This window comes from Anabrus simplex, chromosome 8, assembly GCF_040414725.1.
Source record: "Anabrus simplex isolate iqAnaSimp1 chromosome 8, ASM4041472v1, whole genome shotgun sequence".
NCBI classification, from domain to species: Eukaryota; Metazoa; Arthropoda; class Insecta; order Orthoptera; family Tettigoniidae; genus Anabrus; species Anabrus simplex.
This window is the reverse complement of record NC_090272.1, coordinates 132,447,103-132,469,555: the sequence shown is the minus strand read 5'-3', so window position 1 is coordinate 132,469,555 and position 22,453 is coordinate 132,447,103. Positions and strand designations below refer to the sequence as shown.

General features: G+C 38.6%; 1 protein-coding gene across 1 annotated transcript in view; it reads left to right on the top strand.

Moving 5' to 3' along the window:
* The window catches only part of RIOK1 (RIO kinase 1), a 127,962-nt gene extending 127,719 nt beyond the window's left edge, over positions 1–243 (top strand). The window contains exon 10 of the mRNA XM_067152482.2: positions 58–243. Coding sequence (XP_067008583.2) covers positions 58–159 — 102 coding nt within the window. The 3' untranslated portion in view covers positions 160–243. The remainder of the gene's footprint in view (positions 1–57) is intronic.
* Positions 244–22,453: the final 22,210 nt, after the last annotated feature.

Below are 22,453 nucleotides of genomic sequence, written 5' to 3'. Positions count from 1 at the left end.
TATATTTATAATACTATAGCTGATTGTAATTGATTTTTTTTTGTTTTTGTTTTTCAGAAAAGGAAGAAAGCAGTAAAGGAGCAGCAGGCTGAAAAGAGGAAAGTTAAAGTGAAAAAGCATGTAAAGAAAAGAAAGGAGAAATTGTTGAAAAAGAAGTGAATTATTGGAGTGTTTCTTCTGATGTACTGTGTATAAAACTAACTTCATAATTTGTAATTAAAATTTGTCTTTTATTTACCTAAACACTCCTTCATAAATATTCATATGACAAATAAATATGAATACAGTTGAACCTTAATAATCCAAACAATTTGGTCTGTAGTGTGTTTGGATTATCTGAACAAAGCTTGTAGTACAGGTGGAACATTGATTTTCTTTTTTTTCAGGGACCACAGGAAAAAACATACAACACAGGAAAACAGAAAATCCAGGAACAAATTAAAACCATCAACAGTTCGGGTAACATCACAAAAATGAAATATGTAGAATTATAATCTAACAAACGCTTCTGAAACAAACCAAACCAGCGTTAATGGGCCTTCGTCTACCAAGCAACCGCTGTTCAGCCCAAAGGGCTGCAGATTATGAGCTGACAGTATGAAGATAAAGTTGGAATTCAAGAAGACAAATTGGGGTAAATATTCATTTGTAGGAAGGGGAGTTAGGGGTTAGAATAACTTACCAGGGAAATGTTCAATAAATTTCCAATTTCTTTGCAATCATTTAAGAAAAGGATAGGAAAACAACAGATAGTGAATCTGCCGCCTGAGCGACTGACCTAAATGCAGATCAGTAATAAGTGATTGGAAGCATGGTCAGTGCGATGAATCCTCTCGACTGTTATTCCTGGCTCTCTAGACTGGGGTCACCATCTCACCATTAGATAGCTCCTCAATTAAAGGTAATCACGTAGGCTGAGTGGACTTGGAACCAGCCCTCATGGCCTGGAATTGAGAGAGGCAGGCAAGCTAGACCGTGGGGCTGGCTTCAAACATCAATTACATTAGTTAAAAATCTTGATACTTATCATTCAGTTTTACTGCAGAAACTTTATCAGTTTCCTGTGAATTCTTTCGGGTCAGCAACTTTGATCAGACAAACTCGTAGGAAAATCTAATTACGCCAATCGAAACAACAATTGACAGCGAGATATTTTAATTCTCTAATCTAATAATATAATGCACATTAGATACAAAAGCGCCCAACATGATGGCAAAATCCCTTCTTCTTTTTATCTTCGATTTGATCACTTGTATACTGTTCGTTGAAAGTTTCTGGAAATCTTGTATCGCATGAATTAGGCTGAACTCAACTTTTTGAAGGTTATGTTGAACTCGAGAATATGGTTTTGAATCGAAGTATCCATTCTCAAAAGTTCTCAAATGCATTATATTCAATTCTGCGTGACATTAATCACAAGCGAATTGGAAAGAGAAAAGCATAATTTAAACTCCAGAAATTTTTATTATTCGTGACCTTGAGCTCAGCTGGAAAGCATGCTCGCTGCACAAGCTAGTACGAGCGGAAAATTATATAAACTTTTTAAATTTTACGCTATGCAAATAAAATTACTGCGGTTTGTATGGCATTTAACATAAAATTCCCTGTCTTATATAAGGACCAAAACAGTAATAGGCAATCCCAAGACATCCCATGGTATTATGTATGTAAGGTGTAACATCTGTTCTGGTCTCGAGAACATAATCATACGTTGTAGATGTTTATTCCCATAGGGAACCTGAAATATTTGTCCCGAATGAGTAAATTTATAATACCAATATATGGTCCGTTACTGGACATTATCAGTTTTCCAGCTAATTCATTCCTGGTTGACAGCGTTTTTGCCCCCGTGTGCTATGTTGGGCTCATCGGTTGGTACATAGCACACCCACCAAGACGCATAGCTAGTGCATATCGTGGAGGCCGCTGCGTAGGCTACTTGAGGCTACCAGCAGTGCCAACGCACTATGAGAGACTTTGTCTTATTACCAAAAATTGATGCCTTCTTGGCTATCAGATGATATAGTTGTTTATTCCCGTAGGGAACCTGAAATATTTATCCCGAATGAGTAAATTTATAATACCAATAGAAATGGTCCGTTATTGGACATTATAAATTTTCCAGCTAACTCATTCATTATAAATTTACTCATTCGGTACAAATATTTCAGGTTCCCTGTGGGAATAAACATCTATATCATCTGATGACCAAGCAGACATCAATTTTTGGTAATGAGACAAAGTCTCTCTTAGTGCATTGTCACTGCCGGTGGCTCCAAGTAGCCTACGCAGTGGCCTGCACGGTATGCACTAGCCATGAATGTTGGTGGGTGTGCTATGTACCAACTGATGAGCCCAACATAGCTCACGGGGGCAAAACGCTGACACATAGCTCACGGGGGCAAAACGCTGACAACCAGGAATGAGTTAGCTGGAAAATTTATAATGTCCAATAACGGACCATTTATATTGGTAACATAATCATATCTGATATATTATAATGCTAGCATTCATGTTAAGAAGGAGCGGTAATTCCATCAGAGTTGGAGGCTTTCCCATTGTGTAGCTTCTTCCCTGAACGTTCTACCTCTTCTCTAAGAATATTAATGATTCTAAGTCGTTTTCATTTCCTTCTGGCGTGTGTTCTGTTTCATGTCCAGCAGCAACTCCTTGGCTGAATGGTCAGTGTACTTGCCTTTCGTTCATAGGGTATCAGGTTCAATTCCCTGCTGAGCCAGAGATTTTAACTGTGTATGGTTAATTCCTATGGCTTGGGGACTTCGTGTTTGTATTTTTCACATTTTCTCTTCATGTTCATACAACACATAACACTACTAACCACCACAGAAACATGCAATAGTGAATACATCCCTCCACATAGGGTTGGCATCAGAAAGGGCATCCGGCCAACAAATAGGACCAAATCTACATGTGCAATACTGTTCACACTCACGACCCCACCAGTGTGTGGGGGAAAAGTAGTAGTAGTGTTCTTTTTCCTCATGAAACAGTTGGGTGCAATAATTCCGCCGCACTTTGGCTAGGCCTTTTGAGTCAGTAATGATATTTCCTTGGCTGTCCTTGATAACCTAGACTTCATCTAGCCATTCATTAATTAAAATTTAAGTGTGTTGTTTACAGTCAAAACTGGTTAAGATGTCCCTCTCTAGTGCGTTTCCCTGTTTATTAAGTCATTATTCCATAAGTCCCAGTTCATGTCCTATTAAATACATTCTAAAGAAACCTGGATAACACATTTATGTCATTCTTTAATATTTTCGTAACTCCCACCATAAAAAATTTAAATTAGCATCTCCGGCCACGTTGTGCGCATGATGCACTATCATCGTCTGGCCTGGGTAAGTATTTGGTAGAGAACTGAATTTCACGGTGCTAACGTGTCGGCCTATAGCTGCAGGGAGACTGATATGGCCATGTGTTCGTTTGGATCGCGCAAGAGTAGCTCGTGTGACATGTTGGTGCTTAATTTTACGTTTGTAAGTGAATTGTGTAACAACATACATAAATTAGGCCTAGTGTACGTATGTATACAGCTGACATGTTGGTGCTTAATTTTATGTTTGTTAGTGAATTGTGTAACAACGTACATAAATTAGCCCTACTGTACTTATACATAGTGGTTTACAGGACATTCAGTTATGAAGAAGAAGAAAGCTAGACAGTTTACAAATGATGAAAAATTAAAGTTTATTGAAAAAGCGGATGCTAATCTACAACTGAAATATGTGCAAATCACCCAGATGGACATTCCTACGATAACTTTAAACATAATTGTAACAATGTGTATAGTTCGCTTTTTCCTTGATGTTTTAGTATGTTGGTGTTCTTAAAATGTATTATTTCTTTATTTACTTCCAACACTTGTTTCTTTGTTTCCATCGTAATAATTTTTTACGTTCAAACCTAACCTTAAATTTAACAGCGTAATTCTTTTAATTTTTTAGCACATTCCCTCTTTATGACTGTTTTTTGGTCCCCAAAAATCATCCTAATCAGTTTTGGCTGTATAAGGTTACATAATTGGAACCTGCATGTTTTGAGGCCTGTTTTGTAGGTTCATATTAAGAAAGTATTTGTTCGAAGACTCACCATACATCAACTAGGGCATAATACAGTACGTGCAAAATTTTAACTATCTTTTCTCCCTTAGTTATCAACAAGGATCAAACCAAAATTCGCATTTAAAAATTCAAATTTCTGCCACAACTTTAGGTACAGTTTTTGTGGATGATGTTACTTTATGAGTAGAAGTGTTTTTTTTGTGATATGATTGATATAATGCAAAATTTGTTTAAAATGTAATTTTATGCAATGGAATTTATGCAATATAATGTAAATGTAATTTTCCCACCTTTGCTGGCGGGACGTAGTGTTTACAGTGCGCTATGTCTTCTGGTATAGGCTGGAGCAATTTTGTTATTTTCATTGACCTGTCTCTGTCTTATTCTTGGCTTTGACAATATGAAAGTGACTGAGGTATGAGCTATGCTAGTAATGCCATTCCTTATGCAGCCAGTCCCCGGTATGAATGGTGCGAAAATGTTGCTCATAGGGTCGGATGATGCATGCATTTCAGTGGGCTTGGCAAACTGATATGTAATAGCAACTTCTGGCTTGGGAAGGAAAGCAATGGGAAACTACCTCACTCCTCATTTCCCTAGTATGCCTCTTCAGTGATGCCTAGGCCATCTATGACAGCTGATGGTGGAGCTGTTGAGGATCCAACCTGCGTTAAGGCTGAGGACCGAAAATCCATACATGTATAAAAAATCCAAATCCCTTCATAAAAATTCATAAATTGTACAATATATATCCACTAATTACTGCAAAATTTATAGTAATCACGAAACGATCCTATAAATATAATATTGTCAAATAGTGACAAAATGTACTTGTAAGCAAAATACATTAATTGTATACAAGTTATGACGACGCTCATAATCGACAACTCTTCACAAAAGGAAAATTCCGACATGTTTATAGTCTTTCCCTCACATTGCTTTTCTGGCAACTCACGTGTAATATCCTTTTCTTCCTACTCCATCGTTGCCAATCAGACCTCACATAAAATGCTACTGTCCACAGTTGCAGCACCGGTTACCCAATGAAAGAACTTTTAAAAATATTTACGATAAAAATGGGTTTTATGCATAATACGCATGGAATATTACTTCCTTTCAAATAAAAATGTTTTTTCCCCACGTAAAAATATGCATTGACATTTCTGCATAATGATCGTTGTGCATTACATGCAAGCAGTAGCTGGCTAAGGAACGTCATCCAGTGAACGGCACAGTCTGACGACAATTGTCTTTTTCCTGTTTCATGAGAACAAGAAGGCTTTGCCATTACCACCTTTCAGCTGAATGAAAGTGAACACTGACACTTCTTGTGGCTATATAAATGAGCTGCAAGATATGTCAGTCAGGTTCCTTCGAAATCACGGTCTAGGTTTGAGTACAGCACAGGATCACGTGACTGTTATTTGCTGCAATCAGCTTTTAGTTTTGCATTTCATCAGTTTCAATATGGGGAAACCATACAGGGTTACTGTGCATTCTCGTGCTTTGGAATATGTGGAAGAAAGCTTTTGTTTTCAGTGCGAAGAATAAAATGATGACGTGCAAAATGTGTAACCATGAGAATTAGATGGAAACAAGATTTACGTGACAGACTTATAAATAGTGAAGTGTAAAAGAAAAATAAGTTCAGGAGACAAAAAATTATGGTTTAAGCGCACCACTGAACAGTGTTGTATGGCACAATTTTTTTCAAGTTGAGTTTATGGCCAAACACTGATGCATAGAGCATTCGGCGCATGCAGACATACGAACCCCGGCAGGATGTTATTTTGAAGCACCTTATTGTGAGACTATAAGTTTGGTGTCAGGTGGAACAATGCTGTACGGCTCAGTGGAGTCTACAACATGGCGAGCGTGGAAGATGTTGTGTAGAGTCCTAGTAGTGTAAACGGAGTGAACCTATCAAGTAAACAAAGTGAACGTGAGTGAATGGAAGGATATTAAACTCAAAACATTCAGGCATATATAAGTCGACATGGGAGGAAAATTCCTGCCAAACAGCCTCCAAACCAAGTAAGTGGAACAGTGCTGTATGGTTCTGTCATAAGCTATGTGGTTTGTACAGAGCCAGGGTGGTGAGAATGTGATGTGTCAGGATTGCTAAGCACGTTTATGATGAAAATCTTGGGACAACAATTAGGTAATGGTTGGGTGTATAACAAGCCAAGAACACTAAAATGTAAGTTTGACATACATTGTATGTAAGCTTTGGGAAGGCATTCTTTCTGATTATATTAGACATGTTTGTGAAGTTGATAACTAGTTCGATAGAAGGCAGTTCGGTTTTAGGAAAGGTTATTCCACTGAAGCTCAACTTGTAGGATTCCAGCAAGATATAGCAGACATCTTGGATTCAGGAGGTCAAATGGACTGTATTGCAATTGACCTGTCTAAAGCATTTGATAGGGTGGATCATGGGAGACTACTGGCAAAAATGAGTGCAATTGGACTAGACAAAAGAGTGACTGAATGGGTTGCTATATTTCTAGAAAATAGATCTCAGAGAATTAGAGTAGGTGAAGCTTTATCTGACCCTGTAATAATTAAGAGGGGAATTCCTCAAGGCAGTATTATTGGACCTTTATGTTTTCTTATATATATAAATGACATGAGTAAAGGAGTGGAATCAGAGGTAAGGCTTTTTGTGGATGATGTTATTTTCTATAGAGTAATGAATACAAGATTGTGAGCAATTGCAACGTGACCTTGAAAATGTTGTGAGATGGACAGTAGGCAATGGTATGTTGATAAACGGGGTTAAAAGTCAGGTTGTGAGTTTCACAAATAGAAAAAGTCCTCTCAGTTTTTATTACTGCGTTGATGGGGTGAAAGTTCCTTTTGGGTATCATTGTAAGTATCTAGGTGTTAATATAAGGAAAGATCTTCATTGGAGTAATCACATAAATGGGATTGTAAATAAAGGGTACAGATCTCTGCACATGGTTATGAGGGTGTTTAGGGGTTGTAGTAAGGATGTAAAGGAGAGGGCATGTAAGTCTCTGGTAAGACCCCAACTAGAGTATGGTTCCAGTGTATGGGACCCTCACCAGGATTACCTGATTCAAGAACTGGAAAAAATCCAAAGAAAAGCAGCTCGCTTTGTTCTGGGTGATTTCCGACAAAAGAGTAGCGTTACAAAAATGTTGCAAAGTTTGGGCTGGGAAGAACTGAGAGAAAGAAGGAGAGCTGCTTGACTAACTGGTATGTAAGGCTCTTTCAGGCGTTTGCTCTATTAACCAGCGTTTCGTCTTAGGTCTGACACTAGACTCGTCAGAGTGGGACGTGTCAGACCCTACCCACTGACGCTGGGGTGTATGCAGGTGAACTTACCAGAAGCCCATTATAAGAGGCACAGTCTGATAACTGGATACAGGAGACAAATCTCCACAATGGAATTATTGCCCGCCTAGCAATTCCGAATGGAAAATTCTAAGTTCTCATGGAGGGAGTTCACCTGTATACACCCCAGCGTCAGTGGGTAGGGTCTGACACATCCCACTCTGATGAGTCTAGTGTCAGACCTTAGACAAAATGCTGGTTAATAGAGCAAACGCCTGAAAAGCCTTACATCTGATCTGTTTTTGACATGCTCTATTGGTGAAAAATATCTAATTCCCTCCACAGGAACTTAGAATTTTCCATAAGTGGTATGTTCCGAGCTGTCAGCGGAGAGATGGCGTGGAATGACATTAGTAGACAAATAAGTTTGAGTGGCGTTTATAAAAGTAGGAAAGATCACAATATGAAGATAAAGTTGGAATTCAAGAGGACAAACTGGGACAAATATTCATTTATAGGAAGGGGAGTTAGGGATTAGAATAACTTACCAAGGGAAATGTTCAATAAATTTCCAATTTGTTTGAAATCATTTAGGAAAAGGCTAGGAAAACAACAGATAGGGAATCTGCCACCTGGGCGACTACCCTAAATGCAGATCAGTATTGATTGATTGATATCTGAAAACTTCGGTAGGCATATCGGAAAGATATAAAGAATTTGGCACTACTAAGAAATGCTAAGCTTGTAGTTTCATGTTATTGTTGATATCATGATCATTGCCATGGGACCTCTAGTTTTACGTGGAATCAGAACCATAGGGCCATGATTTTCCATTTCAAAATCCCACTTGCTTTGACCAAGAGTCAAACCATGATTGCCTTGGTAGGAACTCAGCAGCCAGACCGCTCAGTTGTCACTTCTAATTTGGCACTACTAAAAATTATGTAAACCTTTAGTTTGTTTTAAACATTTTAGTACAGTATCCGCTCGGCGTGATACATCATGAGAAAATTAGTAAAATATCACAGACACAAAAACTGCTGAAAAATGATTCTGTACCGTACCACTGCAGCGACCCAGGTTCAATTCCCAGCACCAGTGGAGATTTTCACCAAAGGGTGATGATTCTGTTTGGTTGTGTATTGTCATTTCATCACTATTTCATTTATCTTCATTTCATCTCTCATGAACTCCTCTTGGTAGCTGGCATCAGGAAGGCCATACATCTGGAAGACTTTGTCACATAGCTTTTATCTCACCTAATTCCTGACCACATGAAAAGAAACTGGATTAACCCATTCAGATGCAATTTTTCAGAGAACAAACTGGCCATGCATTGCAATTTAATTTACATTGAAAACTATCACTGCACTCGTAACAAATTATCTCAGCAATGTACAGAACTATAGTTCAACACAATGTAGTAGAGCTTAAAGCAATATACAATGCCACCTTGCACTTACTGCATTCATAGCAGGATTCACCCGTATTCCTTCCCTCAGTATTTTATCAGCAACTGCCATAGCAAACTTTGCACCTTCGGGATGGGCTCTTCTTGTTTGCAGTGGGTTCTCTCTTCACAGGAAAGTGCCCCCAATGTTTAGCTTGCAATCTTAGGGGTGTGCTTGGAGCACTTGGCCTATCCCTGGTCTGGTAATTGGGCAGAACAACCTGTTCCAGAAGTTGCTCTGCAATGTCAGCCTTGAAGCTTTGAAAACTTCTCCTCTTGCTGGGATTCAGCATGTGATAACACTAGCATTTAACATTACCTTATCAAGCACATACAAATATATCTTTTTATACCCTTTGCCATACCGTGTCATTAGTGGGTATGAAACAAGGTGTTGATCGTGTGCATCAACACCACCCATTCCAAAATTGTAATTCACAGCCATATTTGGTTTTAGGGCAAGTTTCCCTCTCTTGCTTGTGGTCCTAACAAAATCTGGTTTTTCATGCTCTGTTGAGAGGAAATGGGCATCCCTTTTATGAGCCCATTTTGTGGCCAGAATTCCATTTGCTGAAGCAAAAGTAATTGCTCCTCTCTTTAGTTCTGTTATTGCAAAGTGTGGTGGCATGAATTTTCTGTTTTTATGTTCACTTTGAACAGCATTGGTATTATGCACAAGCAGTTCACTGAAAAGCATTGGAGAAATATACCAATTATCCATGTAAATGGCATGTCTTGATCCAAGCAGTTCGTTACAAAGTTCAAGCAAAACTTTCTCAGTACATGGCAATTTGCAGTCATTGCCTGCCCCAGCAACTTTCTCACCTTCCTTCCTAACATATATCTTAAAATTCCAGCAGTATCCAGTTTCAGAACAACAAACTTTATAGAATTTAATGCCAATGAATAAAGTACAACTGTCCTCGAAACTGCATTAGACTTTCATTGATACTGATTTTTTTCCCAGGTACATACACCCTATGAAATTGTCCAACTCTAGATATGCTCTTGAACTGTCTAAGGGGCATCACTTCAGAAAAAATTGGTGATTGTTGAACCTGCCTCTTGGTCCAGTTTTCTTGAATTGAAGGCTTTTTAGTCTGGGACAGCAAAATACACAAAGAAACATAAGCCTTTTAGTTCATCATTTGTAACAGGAAACAAATTTTCTTCATTAAAAGTTTTGATTTTATTAGGGTTGTTATCAATTTCCTGAAGTATGAATGTTAGCAACATGAGCATTTGTTTAATTTGAAACATGTTCTCAGAATTCTTGAGGTGGAAATGCATCCAGAACGTCGACCCTCCCTGGATTCTCACCCAGTCTTTGTGTTATGCAAAGCATTCAGTTTACCATTTGTAATGCAGGATATATTTTTCATTAGATTGTCCAACACTGACCAGTTCCACTTTTGGAGGTTAGGCTTATTACCAACTGATGCAAATTCTCTAATATCACTCTCTAATTCACTTGAAGAACTTCCACTACCATTTGCTGAAGGTAATTCATCATCAGTTAGCTCAGAGAAATTGTCACTGTAGACACTGTCCTCTCAAAAATGTACTATTTCATCATGTTCAACATCGTATGAGTTAGCCAAGACTGAGTCTGCAATTCGGAGCAGTGTTTTAAAGAGGGCTGTTTAGAGTTGAAGGCAGGTATAAAACTATAACTTTACAGGGAGCTCCACTGCCTATTGTATGATGAACAGTATTGGTTGCTTGTATTAGTGCCTCAGAGCCAAAACAGAGAATGCTGTCACTTCCAAGAAAGTTACAACCTCGGTTACAAAATTTGAGAGAAACTGGTCTGTCCAAAGACTTTGTTGGATACATACTCATTCCATTACTCAGAGGTCAGTATGTCTGATCCTATTGACGACACAGTGAAACAATGTGCAAGGGAACACATTTCCTCCTTTCTGAAGCTGCAAAGTCGCTACAGCTGACAGAAGAGTAAGAAGGAGTGCATCAATCCTTCCATGATATACGAGTTATTTAAACAGAGTTACCCAACAACTGCAGTATCAATATTGCTGTACGAAGAAATTTTTTCGTAATGATTTCAATTTATGTTTCAGTTTACCCATGTCCGATACTTGTAGACTTTGTGATTTACTATTTAGTAAGCTAACTACAGCACAAGTTGGAACTTAGGGCTATTGGGAGTGAAAGTGCAATGCATCATGCTAAAGCGGAACAGGCATATTCAAATCTGACGTCTAATATTAATGCTGCCATTAATGGTAAAATTATTGTTGCAATTTATGTTAAATGCAACGAGTCCTTTTCTGTCCCACTTTGACTCATTCAAGTATGTTCAATCAAAGGCAGCTTTCATGCTATGGCATAGCCATTCATGACATGGGTAGTGGTGCCATAAATATATAAATATAATTACAAGATGCAGAAAAGATATATCTAACAAAATGTGTAAAATCAACTTTTTCACATAAATGGATAGTTTGAGTGCAGCTCTATAACCTGTGCAGTAAGGGTACGCATGACTTCACTGGAACATAATTTTCATGCCTGTTGAATTTTATGAAAAAATGTAGAAAGGGGATATTTAACAATGTTATACCCTTACTGCAAAGTACAGAATATATGGTGTATTCTGGTGTTATTTTATGGCAAGTCTGCTTGATTTAAAATGTAGCAGTCTTTTGTTAATGGCTTTTCCCTCTTGTTGGTTAGCAATTGTTACAATTTTGTGGAAAACATGTCGTCTAGTGAAGGAGAGGTTGATTGTGGTAAAAGAAAGAATCATTGTGAAATTTACTGAAGAAATGTAATTAAAAAGGCAAGATTAAAAGGAGAGGAATATGTGAATTGGAAAGGAAATTAAGTAGCAGCACGAATGACAGAGGATGCTTGTAGGTAAGCTAAATCTTAACCTCAAAATGCTGTATTATTTTATTGTAAACAATATTATAAAATAACATTTTAAATATGTTAATAATACTTATTATTGACACCGATATTTTATTAGAGTACAAATTATCTTCTAACCTATTAGGTACCGGTATTACAGATGCCAACTTAGATGCTTTGAGAAAGTCTCAGAAGACCAGAGATGGAAATTTTACATCATTTCAGTGGTTTTGGTAGTGAAGACAAGCAAGATGTTTATCTACAGGACCTAATAGAATGTAAGCAGGTGAAGGAAGTTCCCAGTATCCCAGTAATGTTTGTAGCGCTGATGCCATGTATAAGCAACAACATTTATTTCCGTACTGTGTTGTGTGTGGTAAAACACGTATGCAGGTATGTTAACAAGCATATGTTTCTCTGCATGGAATATCAATGAAACAAGTCCAGAGATTGTGCACACTATTAGCCCAAGGAAAAAACCTAAAGATAATGCAGTGTCAGTGCAATACCGTGCGAGTGTTGTATAAAAATTAATGAGTTTACGAACATGTTTAAGGTGAAAAAGGCCCATTATGCAGAAACTTGCATACTTAATCTAGATGCTAGTCTCCATGCGATGTTTTCTTGAAAACATCCAGAATACCAAATTAGCTATGATTTCTTTCATATCTATTACAAACAGCACTTTTAGTTATGCTTTGGCTGGCCACAAGTTGATGTTTGTATTACTTGTGAAGATTTAAGCATTGAAATGAAAAGTAGTACTCTCAATGAGACAGTGAAGGATTTTGATGCTACTGCATTTATTGTCCACAAACGAAGAGCCAAAATGTTTTACATTAATTTAAAGGTACTGAAAGAACGTCTCCAGAACGACCCAGATTTTGCCGATGGTACATTAATTCTCTGTTTTGACTATATGCAAAACCTTCCTCTGCCCAACATTTCCATTCAGAATGTTTTTTCTTTAAGACAGTTGTCATTATTCACCTTCTGTATACACAAGCTACAGACCGGCCATGCAACTCTCTATGTTTATCATGAAGGAATTTCCAAGAGAACCCCTGATGAAGTTTGTAGCTTTCTATTGGACTGTATGCAGGGATGTCAAAAAAGTTCAGATTTGCAGCGCTCATTGTTTAGTGACGGATGTTCTTGACAAAACAAAAATCATATGTTGGTTCAGTCTCTGTTTAATGTGGTTAATAACAATAGGTTCAAAACAGTAACTCAGTATTTCCCTGTACAAGAACATTGTTTTTTGGCCTGCAACAGGATTTTTGGTGCTATAAAGCAGCTCATAAGGAAGAGCAACAGAATGTATACTGTGGAAGAATACTGCGAGATCATGAAGGAGAGCAGTGTATCTGGACGTTTCACTATCAAAGAGGTTGGTACTAATGATATCCTTGCATTTAAGGAATAGTGGCCAAAGCACTATAAACAATTGACTGTTTCAGACGAGACAGCAGGAAGAGGCATTCCTAAGGAGAAGAAAGTACGTTTCCAGCTGTCTAAGTTCAGACATTTGGAATATAAATCAGATATGAAAGGGAAAATTACAGCTTCTCAGTACGTTGATGGATTGATCAAGCACACTTTTTCTATTAGATGCCACAATGAAAAGACCAGGACCACACGAAGAGAAAGTATATCTCACTAGTAGTGTTCCCATACACAGAAACAAAATTAATGATCTTCAGAAATTGCGACAAGATATTCCAACAGGATACAGTGACTTTCATGACACTCTTCTTGCATGGCCTACATCATCAACAAACAATGGAAAACAGGGAGGTGACTAAGAGGACATGACTGAATATCTGTGGACTGTTGTGTACTGCAAGTAGCATTACTATTTCCATTTTCTTGTATGATGTGAAATAATAATAACAAATATGTTTTGATTGTCTATTTTATTAAAATAGGCTCATTGCAGATAAACCATCATACTTTGCAAAAAGGGTGTAAGTACAAGCTACGAAATACAAAATAAATCTTTGAAATTTCTGGTGGTCAAGTTATTTGTCTTTTGAGACCAGTGGAAAGCAAGGGAAAAGATTCTTGTACAAACATTGTGTAGAAACGTAACTGATATTTTTTGTCTTTCCTGAAAAATTTCATTTTTTTTTTAAAGATATACCCTTTCTGCATCTTGTAATTCATATATATTTGGCGTATAGTTTGGGAAACAAGGTTCTGCTGAAGTTGCCTCATGTATCTTGAAATTTGCTGTCGGAAAGCATAGTGTTCTACTCCCAGGAGAAGAGTGGAAAATGATTGTATGGTCTGATTGGTGTATAGGCCAGAACAATAACTGAACAAACATTTTTTTCTATATAAATGCTTGATGATGTGTGGGTACATCACAGAAATGCACCAGAAATTCCTTTGCTTAGGGCACAGTTTTCTTTCGTGCGATAGGGACTTTGTCCTCATTCATAACCTAAGTGAAATAACCGAAAATACCAACATATTATTTAATGAATTAATAAAAATCAACATCCGTTTACAAACCAACAAATTTCCCACAATAAGATCTACACAAGCTGGTTGATGGAATGTGAGTCTTTGTTTCTTTCACTCGCCCAGTCCAGTTAACTTCAGTTCATTCGCTCATCTTCCATTTCCTCTTACCATTTTAGACTCTGTTTTAACAAGAGCTAATTTATTCAATTTCTACATTTAAACATCAGGTTCCATATTGACATCAAAGAAAAATACTTTATAAGATTAAAGAGATTGCCTCTTCAGTACCTTTCAACTGTCAGTCAGCCTAGAATCTGTTCATCATGAGTGTTCATCTCTTCAACAAATTTTTGATGAAGTTTTAATCCACGAACTTTTTAAACAAACAAACAACTATACAATTTTATAGTTTGATGTGTCCATTTATTTTGATTTGTGTAAAAAAAAAATATTTTAATATGAATGTCCTGTTTTTAACTTGTCACTGCCATGTGATTAAAAAATTTAGCTGAAGATGGCTACAAGAAGGCCAAAACATGTTCTAGTTTAGGCATGACTTTTTAATTGTTGAATAGTAGATGTTAAGTATTGAACAGGTGGAACCTTCATAATACATTCTTTTTAAGAATTAAGTTTTGAATATTGTTAATGTCAATATGGAACTAACTATGAAATTCATAAGTTGCAGCTCCAGATTGGGCGATCTTAGAATATGTGGAAAAGGACATCCATAGGTGAAGTTCTGAGGGGGGTGCAGACTTGGGATAAAATCAAAGCCAAGATCATCCCAAGATCCCAAAAAAGCAGAAACAGAGCTTGGAAAACAGAAAAGCTCAGAAGGCACGAGGATTTTGCAATGGAATTGAATAAAAGAGATGGGATGGGGACAGTTAAAATAGACTATGATTGATACTGCAAGAGTCACAGTTCCTCTAGAGAAAAAGAAGAAACATGCGCGGTGGTTATCTGAGTATGATGAGGCAACTGAAGAATGCCAGAAAGCGCGGGTAAATTGGTGTTCCTGGAAAACACCCGAAAAGTAGGAGAAGTTCCAGTAAACAAGGAAAAGAAATGTCAGCATCATCTGGAACATCAAGAGAAGGTATGAAAAAGAACACTTTATTCAGATCAAACAGGACTAAAGAAAAAAATAACACCTGGGACTTTTATAAAATATTAAAAAACACCTTGATTAGACATCATCCACCAAGCCTCAACTTCAGGAACCAAGAAGAAAAAGTTGTATACAGTGATGTGGGAAATAGTCTGATTCTGGCTGACTACTTTGTATATTCTCAATTGTGAATCACCATCCCAGAAATTTGACAACAATCGCAAGGAAACAAATCCAGGCTCTGAACCTTTGACTGTGGAAGAAGTTACAAGCATCATCAAGACCTTGAAGAGCAACAAATTACGTGGAGAAGGTGAGATTATTGCAGAATTTTGGAAATATGCGGACGACAGGGCAATTGTTGAACTGACAAGGATCCTGAACAAAATTTGGGAAGAGGAGAAGCTGCCAGACGGATGGACATCAGTGTTGGTACATCTAGTTCATAAGAAAGGAGACAAAGCAGACGTCAACAAGTACAGGGGAATATTGCTACTACCAGAGATGTATAAGATCTTGTAAAAGGCACTGCTACATAGAGCAGAAAAACGATTGGATCTGCGAATTGGTGAGAGTCAAGGAGGGTTAAAATGGGAATATAAGGCGCAGAAGTCAGCAACCGGGAAGCTTACAATTTGAGAATCAAAAGCACCAAGATCTTCCAAGAAAAAGTTAGATCCTGTACCCAAAAATCATAGACGGAAAAGAGGAGGAGATTGCAGAGTACTGGGAGTACCAAGCGAGGATCAAAGCCTAGAAACAACTGAAAAAGAATTAACGTTGTTCACTGTCAGCCAAAACAAAATAATAATTAAAAACCTGAACTTTGTATATTTCGTACAAATTTCACTGAACAGATCCAGACTTACGTGTTTCTTGTGTGCATATGCCTTCAGCTGTGTCCACTTGCCTCATGGATTCCTATCATGATGCTTGTATATAACTGCGTATATCTTATATATTTTAACTATTATTGTGCACCAAGTTGCTTGCTTTTTTTTAAAGCATTTTTTTTACAAAATATTCACTGAAATCGAACCATTTTCTGCACCAAAATGAAAATCATACCTCTGTTTCTTTGTGCAAGTTAATAACACTATTACCTACAATAAAAATGTACAAGTATATCCAGAAAGTATTTTACCCTATTGAAAAGGGCTGTTGGAAAGAAAATATTTGGTGTGGTTAGTGCCATTCTGTTAATGTTCTAGTGAAAAAATCATTGTTGTCGTCGGCTGTAACTCGATCCAAGTATATATAACTTCTTCCTGCATGCATTGACCAGTTCAACTCAGTTTATGGATGTGTTTATTATGACTTAAACAGACCAATCCTGCATAAAACATACGCCCACGCAAGTCACACTGATTGGTTGGTGGAGGGTGGGGTTTTAATTGACGGAGTTTTCTTGCTTGTCGCTTGGCCTCTTGATGTCTGTGGCATTCTCTTTCAAACAAGTTGACAGCAGTGGATGTAGTGTTCCGCCACAGTGAGCGGTCCACAGCACATGTCTGTATATCTATACCAGCTGTCTTCATGATGTGTTTCAGCTGGTCCTTAAAACGCTTAAGAGGGGCTCCATGAGGTCTATTGCCGGAGCAAAGTTCACCATAAAGAATTTAGCATGAAAGCCGGATATCACCCATGCGGTGAACATGGCCTAACCCTCTCAGTTGATGAGCGATGATTGTTGCCTCAGTGCTATTTAGCTGTGCTTTGTCGAGAACTGCCGTGTTGGTCACATAGTCCTCCCACTTAATATTCAAGATGAATCTCATTTTCTGTTTGTGGAAGTGCTCAAGTTTTTTGATATCACGGTGATAGAGTGTCCAAGTTTCACAGCCATACAGCAGCTTGGAAATGACAACAGCTTTGTACACCATGAGTTTGGTATGTAGTTTCAGGCTGTTATTCATGAAGACTGTGCATTAACCATCCGAATGCTGCATGAGCAGCCCCAATTCTTTTATCAATGTCTTGTTCACAGGTACACAGTTTAGACCAGATGCTTCCAAGATATGAAAAGTGATCAACCTGTTCCAGTGTTGTGTCTAAGATGGAAATACTGAACTCAGGAAGTGTTAATCCTGGGGCAGGTTGTACAAGTACCTTCGTTTTTTTCGCATTAATGGCAAGACAAAAGCGATCACATGCAGTTTTAAAGCAGTTGACTGGCTGTTGTAGTTCTGCAGGTGTTAGAGCAGGAGATGCGGGGTCATCGGCATACTGCAGTTCTGTCATCCGAGTAACCAGAGTACGTCTTTGTGAGTGAAGTCTTGCCAGACTGAAAAGGCATCCATCAAAACAAAATTTAATATCCATGCTTAAGTTGTTTGCAGATGATTCATGTAGCATGGCAGCCATGTACAGTGCAAGAGTGTAGGAGCAAGCACACAGCCTTGTTTCAATCCATGAGTGATTGGGAAGGAATCTGATACTCAGTTACCATGAAGAACCTGTCCAGACTTGCCATCATGAAAAGCTTGAACCAATTCCACATAACGTTCAGGACATCCAAAATGTCTCAATACTTTCCACATAGCAGATCTTGGTACTGAATCAAAGACTTTTTCCAGATCATAGAAAACTAAATACAGAGGCTGCTGTTGTTCTCTGCATTTTTCCATATCTGTTGTGCCTCTGGAGGTTCGGAAACTACATTGAGACTCAGGCAAAATCCTCTCTTAGATAACTCGGAGCCGGTTTAATAGAAGTCTTGCGAGAATTTTACCTGCAATTGACAAAAGCGATATACCACGGTAATTCCCACATACACTACAAATGCCTTTCTTGAAGATAATGATGGTAGCATTCTTCAAGTCGTCAGGTACTACTCGAGTTTCCCAAATCAAGAGAATGAGTGTGAAAAGTTCTAGTGAAAAATATACTTTCTGTATATCTTCCTTGTAACTTCAGGTAATTAAGTAAGTGTACTGAGTTTGATTGCTCTAGCTCATGTGGTTTATGAGAAAAATGTTTATGAGAAAAATGTACCTAAAGATTGAAAATGGTCACTTCTGGAAATATCACCTTGTCTGACAGCTGAGGGGGAATGACAGCTAAGCTGCCATATTTGGATAACGAATAAAAATACAATGTTAGCGGGTACATGCACATAATAATATATATTTTTGGTTTTAGGAAAGTTTACTCTGTTCAAAGAAGTAAAAGACCAAAGTGTGCCTTTAAGATAAATATTACAAAATATCGAGGAATTTGATGTGTGTGACATTTTTATGGAAGAAACTGTCATCATTTTTGTGATAGCTTTTGCTGAATATGTCTGCTGTCTATTATGAATTCTATACTGGCTTTATTCTTCTTAAAATATTTAAACTATGCAACACAGTTTTCTCCAGCCATACCTATGTTTACTATTCAGATCTGATAAAAAAAAACCCTGCTAAAATCATTCTTTATTACTGACAGCAGTGTTGTATGTACACAAGGAAACGGAACCGTAGTTTCTCGCGTATACACATGTTGAAGTGATATCCAACTTACCTCACAGTACATGGACTTGTCCATCCAATGCTCCATACATGCACTGATGCACTGTACTGAAGAATAACTTCATCCCCAAGAGACTGGTCAAACTGTTAGTATCATAGATATTCTTAAAATAGGAACAGTGCAGCAGGATTAAAATTGAATGTGCCCAGGGTTGTAGAGCACAACAGTACCATGAATGTCTTCATGAGGCGTGCAGAGATTCAGCGTTACCTTACAGAACCGTGCCATGGTAGGTCAAAGCCTTCAATGAAGGACGATAGCATGTGGCCTCCATGCTTCAGTCAGGTTGGCCTGGTGTCAGTGATGGGGACATACAATTTGTTGGTGGGTTGCTGTGAATGGATTCAACCCAGATGATTTACAAAACATTTATTGCAGCGAAATAGCCATACATTAGTGAAAGGTGTTATAACAATTTAACACTTGCACCAATGGTCGCATAGTCTCTGATTGATCTAGTCCTCTTGTTGCAGAATTCTAAGTGATATCATTCACATAACTATCCACATAATGTACACTTGCATGAGTTTGGCGGTTTGTGGTATGTTGGGTTTTCGCAAATGACATGGTGGAATCCACATACTGCAAGTCTTGTAAACACGTGCCTCATCTTAAAATTTGCTGCTGTCCATGTATGATCGATCATGGCCCCAGTTCCATAGAATTCCATGGGTATTTCTTCTCTTTTCCTTATTAGTGTTCTTAGTAGGTTCTCCGATGCCGTTGTGTTAGGTAGGGGGTACTTTGTCCTTAAATCCTCTATGAGGAAAGTTTCCCATGCGAGAAGGTAGACTAATCTGGATCTTGTTGTTTTGCCACTCCGATTGCTCTTTTGATGTATGTTGCTTTAACTCTTTCCAGTGTTGCTAAGTTCTTTTCATTCAGGTGTGTCCATATAATTTCAATCTCATATGTAAGTATTGGAACGTTTTTTGATTTGAAAAGCGCCATTACTGTGTCAAGATTTAGTGTTCTGATGAAGCTTATTTCATTTATCGCTCTAATTGCTTGTGTCGCTTTCTCTATTGTTTGCTTAGTGAACCATTTTGCAGACTGCTGGAGTGTTATCCCTAGATATTTGTATTCTTTGGTGATAGATATTATGTTCTCTTCTAAGGTGACTTTTGTCGATTTTGGTATTTGCCCTCCTGATCTGAACACCATCATTACTGTCTACTCAGTGTTAATTACAAACTTGTGTTCAATGCACCATTTTCCCACTTCGTCTATAGTGTTCTGCAGTTTCTTGAAGCTTTTTGAGCCAATCACAATATCATCTGCATAGGCGTATGCTGCTACATCTTCACTTTGTGAAATTTCCATAATGTCCTTTGCTGCCAGGATGAACAGCAGAGGGCTAAGTGGGTCTCTTTGGAGTATACCATTTGTTTGAATTATTAGTTCTGAAAGGTCTAGGCTGTCCAAAATCCTTATCTTGTTCCATTCGTTTATGGAGTTTATGATTCTTGTCCAGACGCTGTTTCTTCCCAGAGTTTCCTCGAGTTTCCTTTGTACTAATGCTCGGTCCAGGAGATCAAAAGCTTTTGTAAAGTCTATATGATTTGTGAGTTAACCTAAGAGACAGGCAATGCTGGGGCTGTACCTTAATTAAGGCCACGGCCGCTTCCTTCCAACTCCTAGGCCTTCCCTATCCCATCGTCGCCATAAGACCTATCTGTGTCGGTGCAACGTAAAGCCCCTAGCAAAAAAAAAAGAGACAGGCATAGCATCTAAGACTGTGACACCTCTTCCAAAATGTTCCCAAAGTTCTGCAGGCTATAGATTGCTCCATTTGCACCATCAAGAGAACAGGCACTGCCACAGTGATACTATGCCTTTCACATCACTGGCAATGGATTCTACACAGTGCTGGGGTCTACAATGAGTGACTAAACCTTTGATAGAGGTATCTGTTTTGTGTCAGTTGTAGTTAATAGTTTTCTGCTAATAAAGAAACAGCACTCGTAGATAGTTGGTTGACTGCTTGCTCTAGAGTGTGGTACCTGGGTTAATTTTGTAGCAATTCTGTTACTATGGTTTTAATTTGCAAAGTGTTCCTAATAATTTTGAATATGTTGATAATGATATTAATAATGCACTAATGAGCAATTGAATTAGACATAGCTGCCGTTTAGGTGAAATGATGATGTAATCAGCCTGGTGAATGTAATATTATTCTGTGATATAGATGTTGATTTCCATAGGGAACCTGAAATATTTGTCCCGAATGAGTAAATTTATAATACCAATATAAATGGTCTGTTATTGGACATTATAAATTTTCCAGCTAACTCATTGCTGGTTGCCAGCGTTTCGCCCCAGTGTGCTAAGTTGGGCTCATCAGTTGGTAAACCAAGATGCATGGCTAGTGCATACCATGGAGATCACTGCGTAAGGCTAATTGGAGTCACTGGCAGTGTCAATGCACTATAAGAAACTATGTCTCACTACCAAAAATTGATGCCTTCCTGGCCATCAGATGATGCTTGCTTGTTGTTTTAAGGGGCCTAACATCAAAGGTCATCGGCCCATATCATCAGATGATATAGATGTTGATTCCCATAGGGAACCTGAAATATTTGGTAATGAGACACAGTCTCTCGTTGTGCATTGGCACTGCCGGTGGCTCCAATTAGCCTACGCAGTGGCCTCCACGGTATGCACTAACCATGCGTCTTGGTGGGTGTGGTATTTACCAATTTATGTGTCCAACTTAGCACACTGGAGCAAAACACTGGCAACCAGGAATGAGTTAGCATGAAAATTTATAATGTCCAATAACGGACCATTTATATTGGTATTATAAATTTACTCATTCGGGACAAATATTTCAGGTTCCCTATGGGAATCAACATCTATATCATCTGATGGCCAGGCAGGCGTCAAATTTTGGTAATGAGACAGTCTCTCATAGTGCATTGGCACTGCCGGTGGCTCCAATTAGCCTACGCAGTGGCCTCCACGGGGTCTTTCATTGACCTCTCCGATTTGGACGACTCTGATCTCCACATCAACTCAACATTATTTTTGCTCGGCTGGGAGGCTCTTCATCTATACTCGAGCTACCTGCCGACCTGAATGAAGCACATGGCTGACTCCGCACTGGATGTCGGCCTCCCCAGACTACATTTCGCTGTACCCATTATGGCTAATACTATCACCACCACCACGACCACCACGACCTCTGCCTTCGCCTATCCTTACATTCCTATCACCACTGTAACATTTTCGCATCCAACACGAATCTTTACAACGCCACAACCTCTGCCACCATACCCTGCTCCACTCCCGTACCTTCCCATCCCTCCCCGTTACTCCAACCGGTCGCCCATCAATGAAGACGATTCAGCAACACCATCGGTCACGCCGCCATCCACCTCAGCAGACATTGCAAGAGAACCATCATTACCAGCGCAACCTCCAGATCGCACCACTACAGAAGCCGCTCGTGAATCGTCATCTTCATCATTGCCACCAGATTGCACCACAATGTACAGTTGTGTCCTTCGCGGTGAAGATCCTGACATCTTGGATCAAGACATCCTCCATGAATTGAATCTAGCAGAAATTCCTGTCCGTCGAGCCTTTCATATTTGGAATACCCTGGGACCGACCTATTTAGCTCGCCTCCACCTGCCCACTGAGGACGAC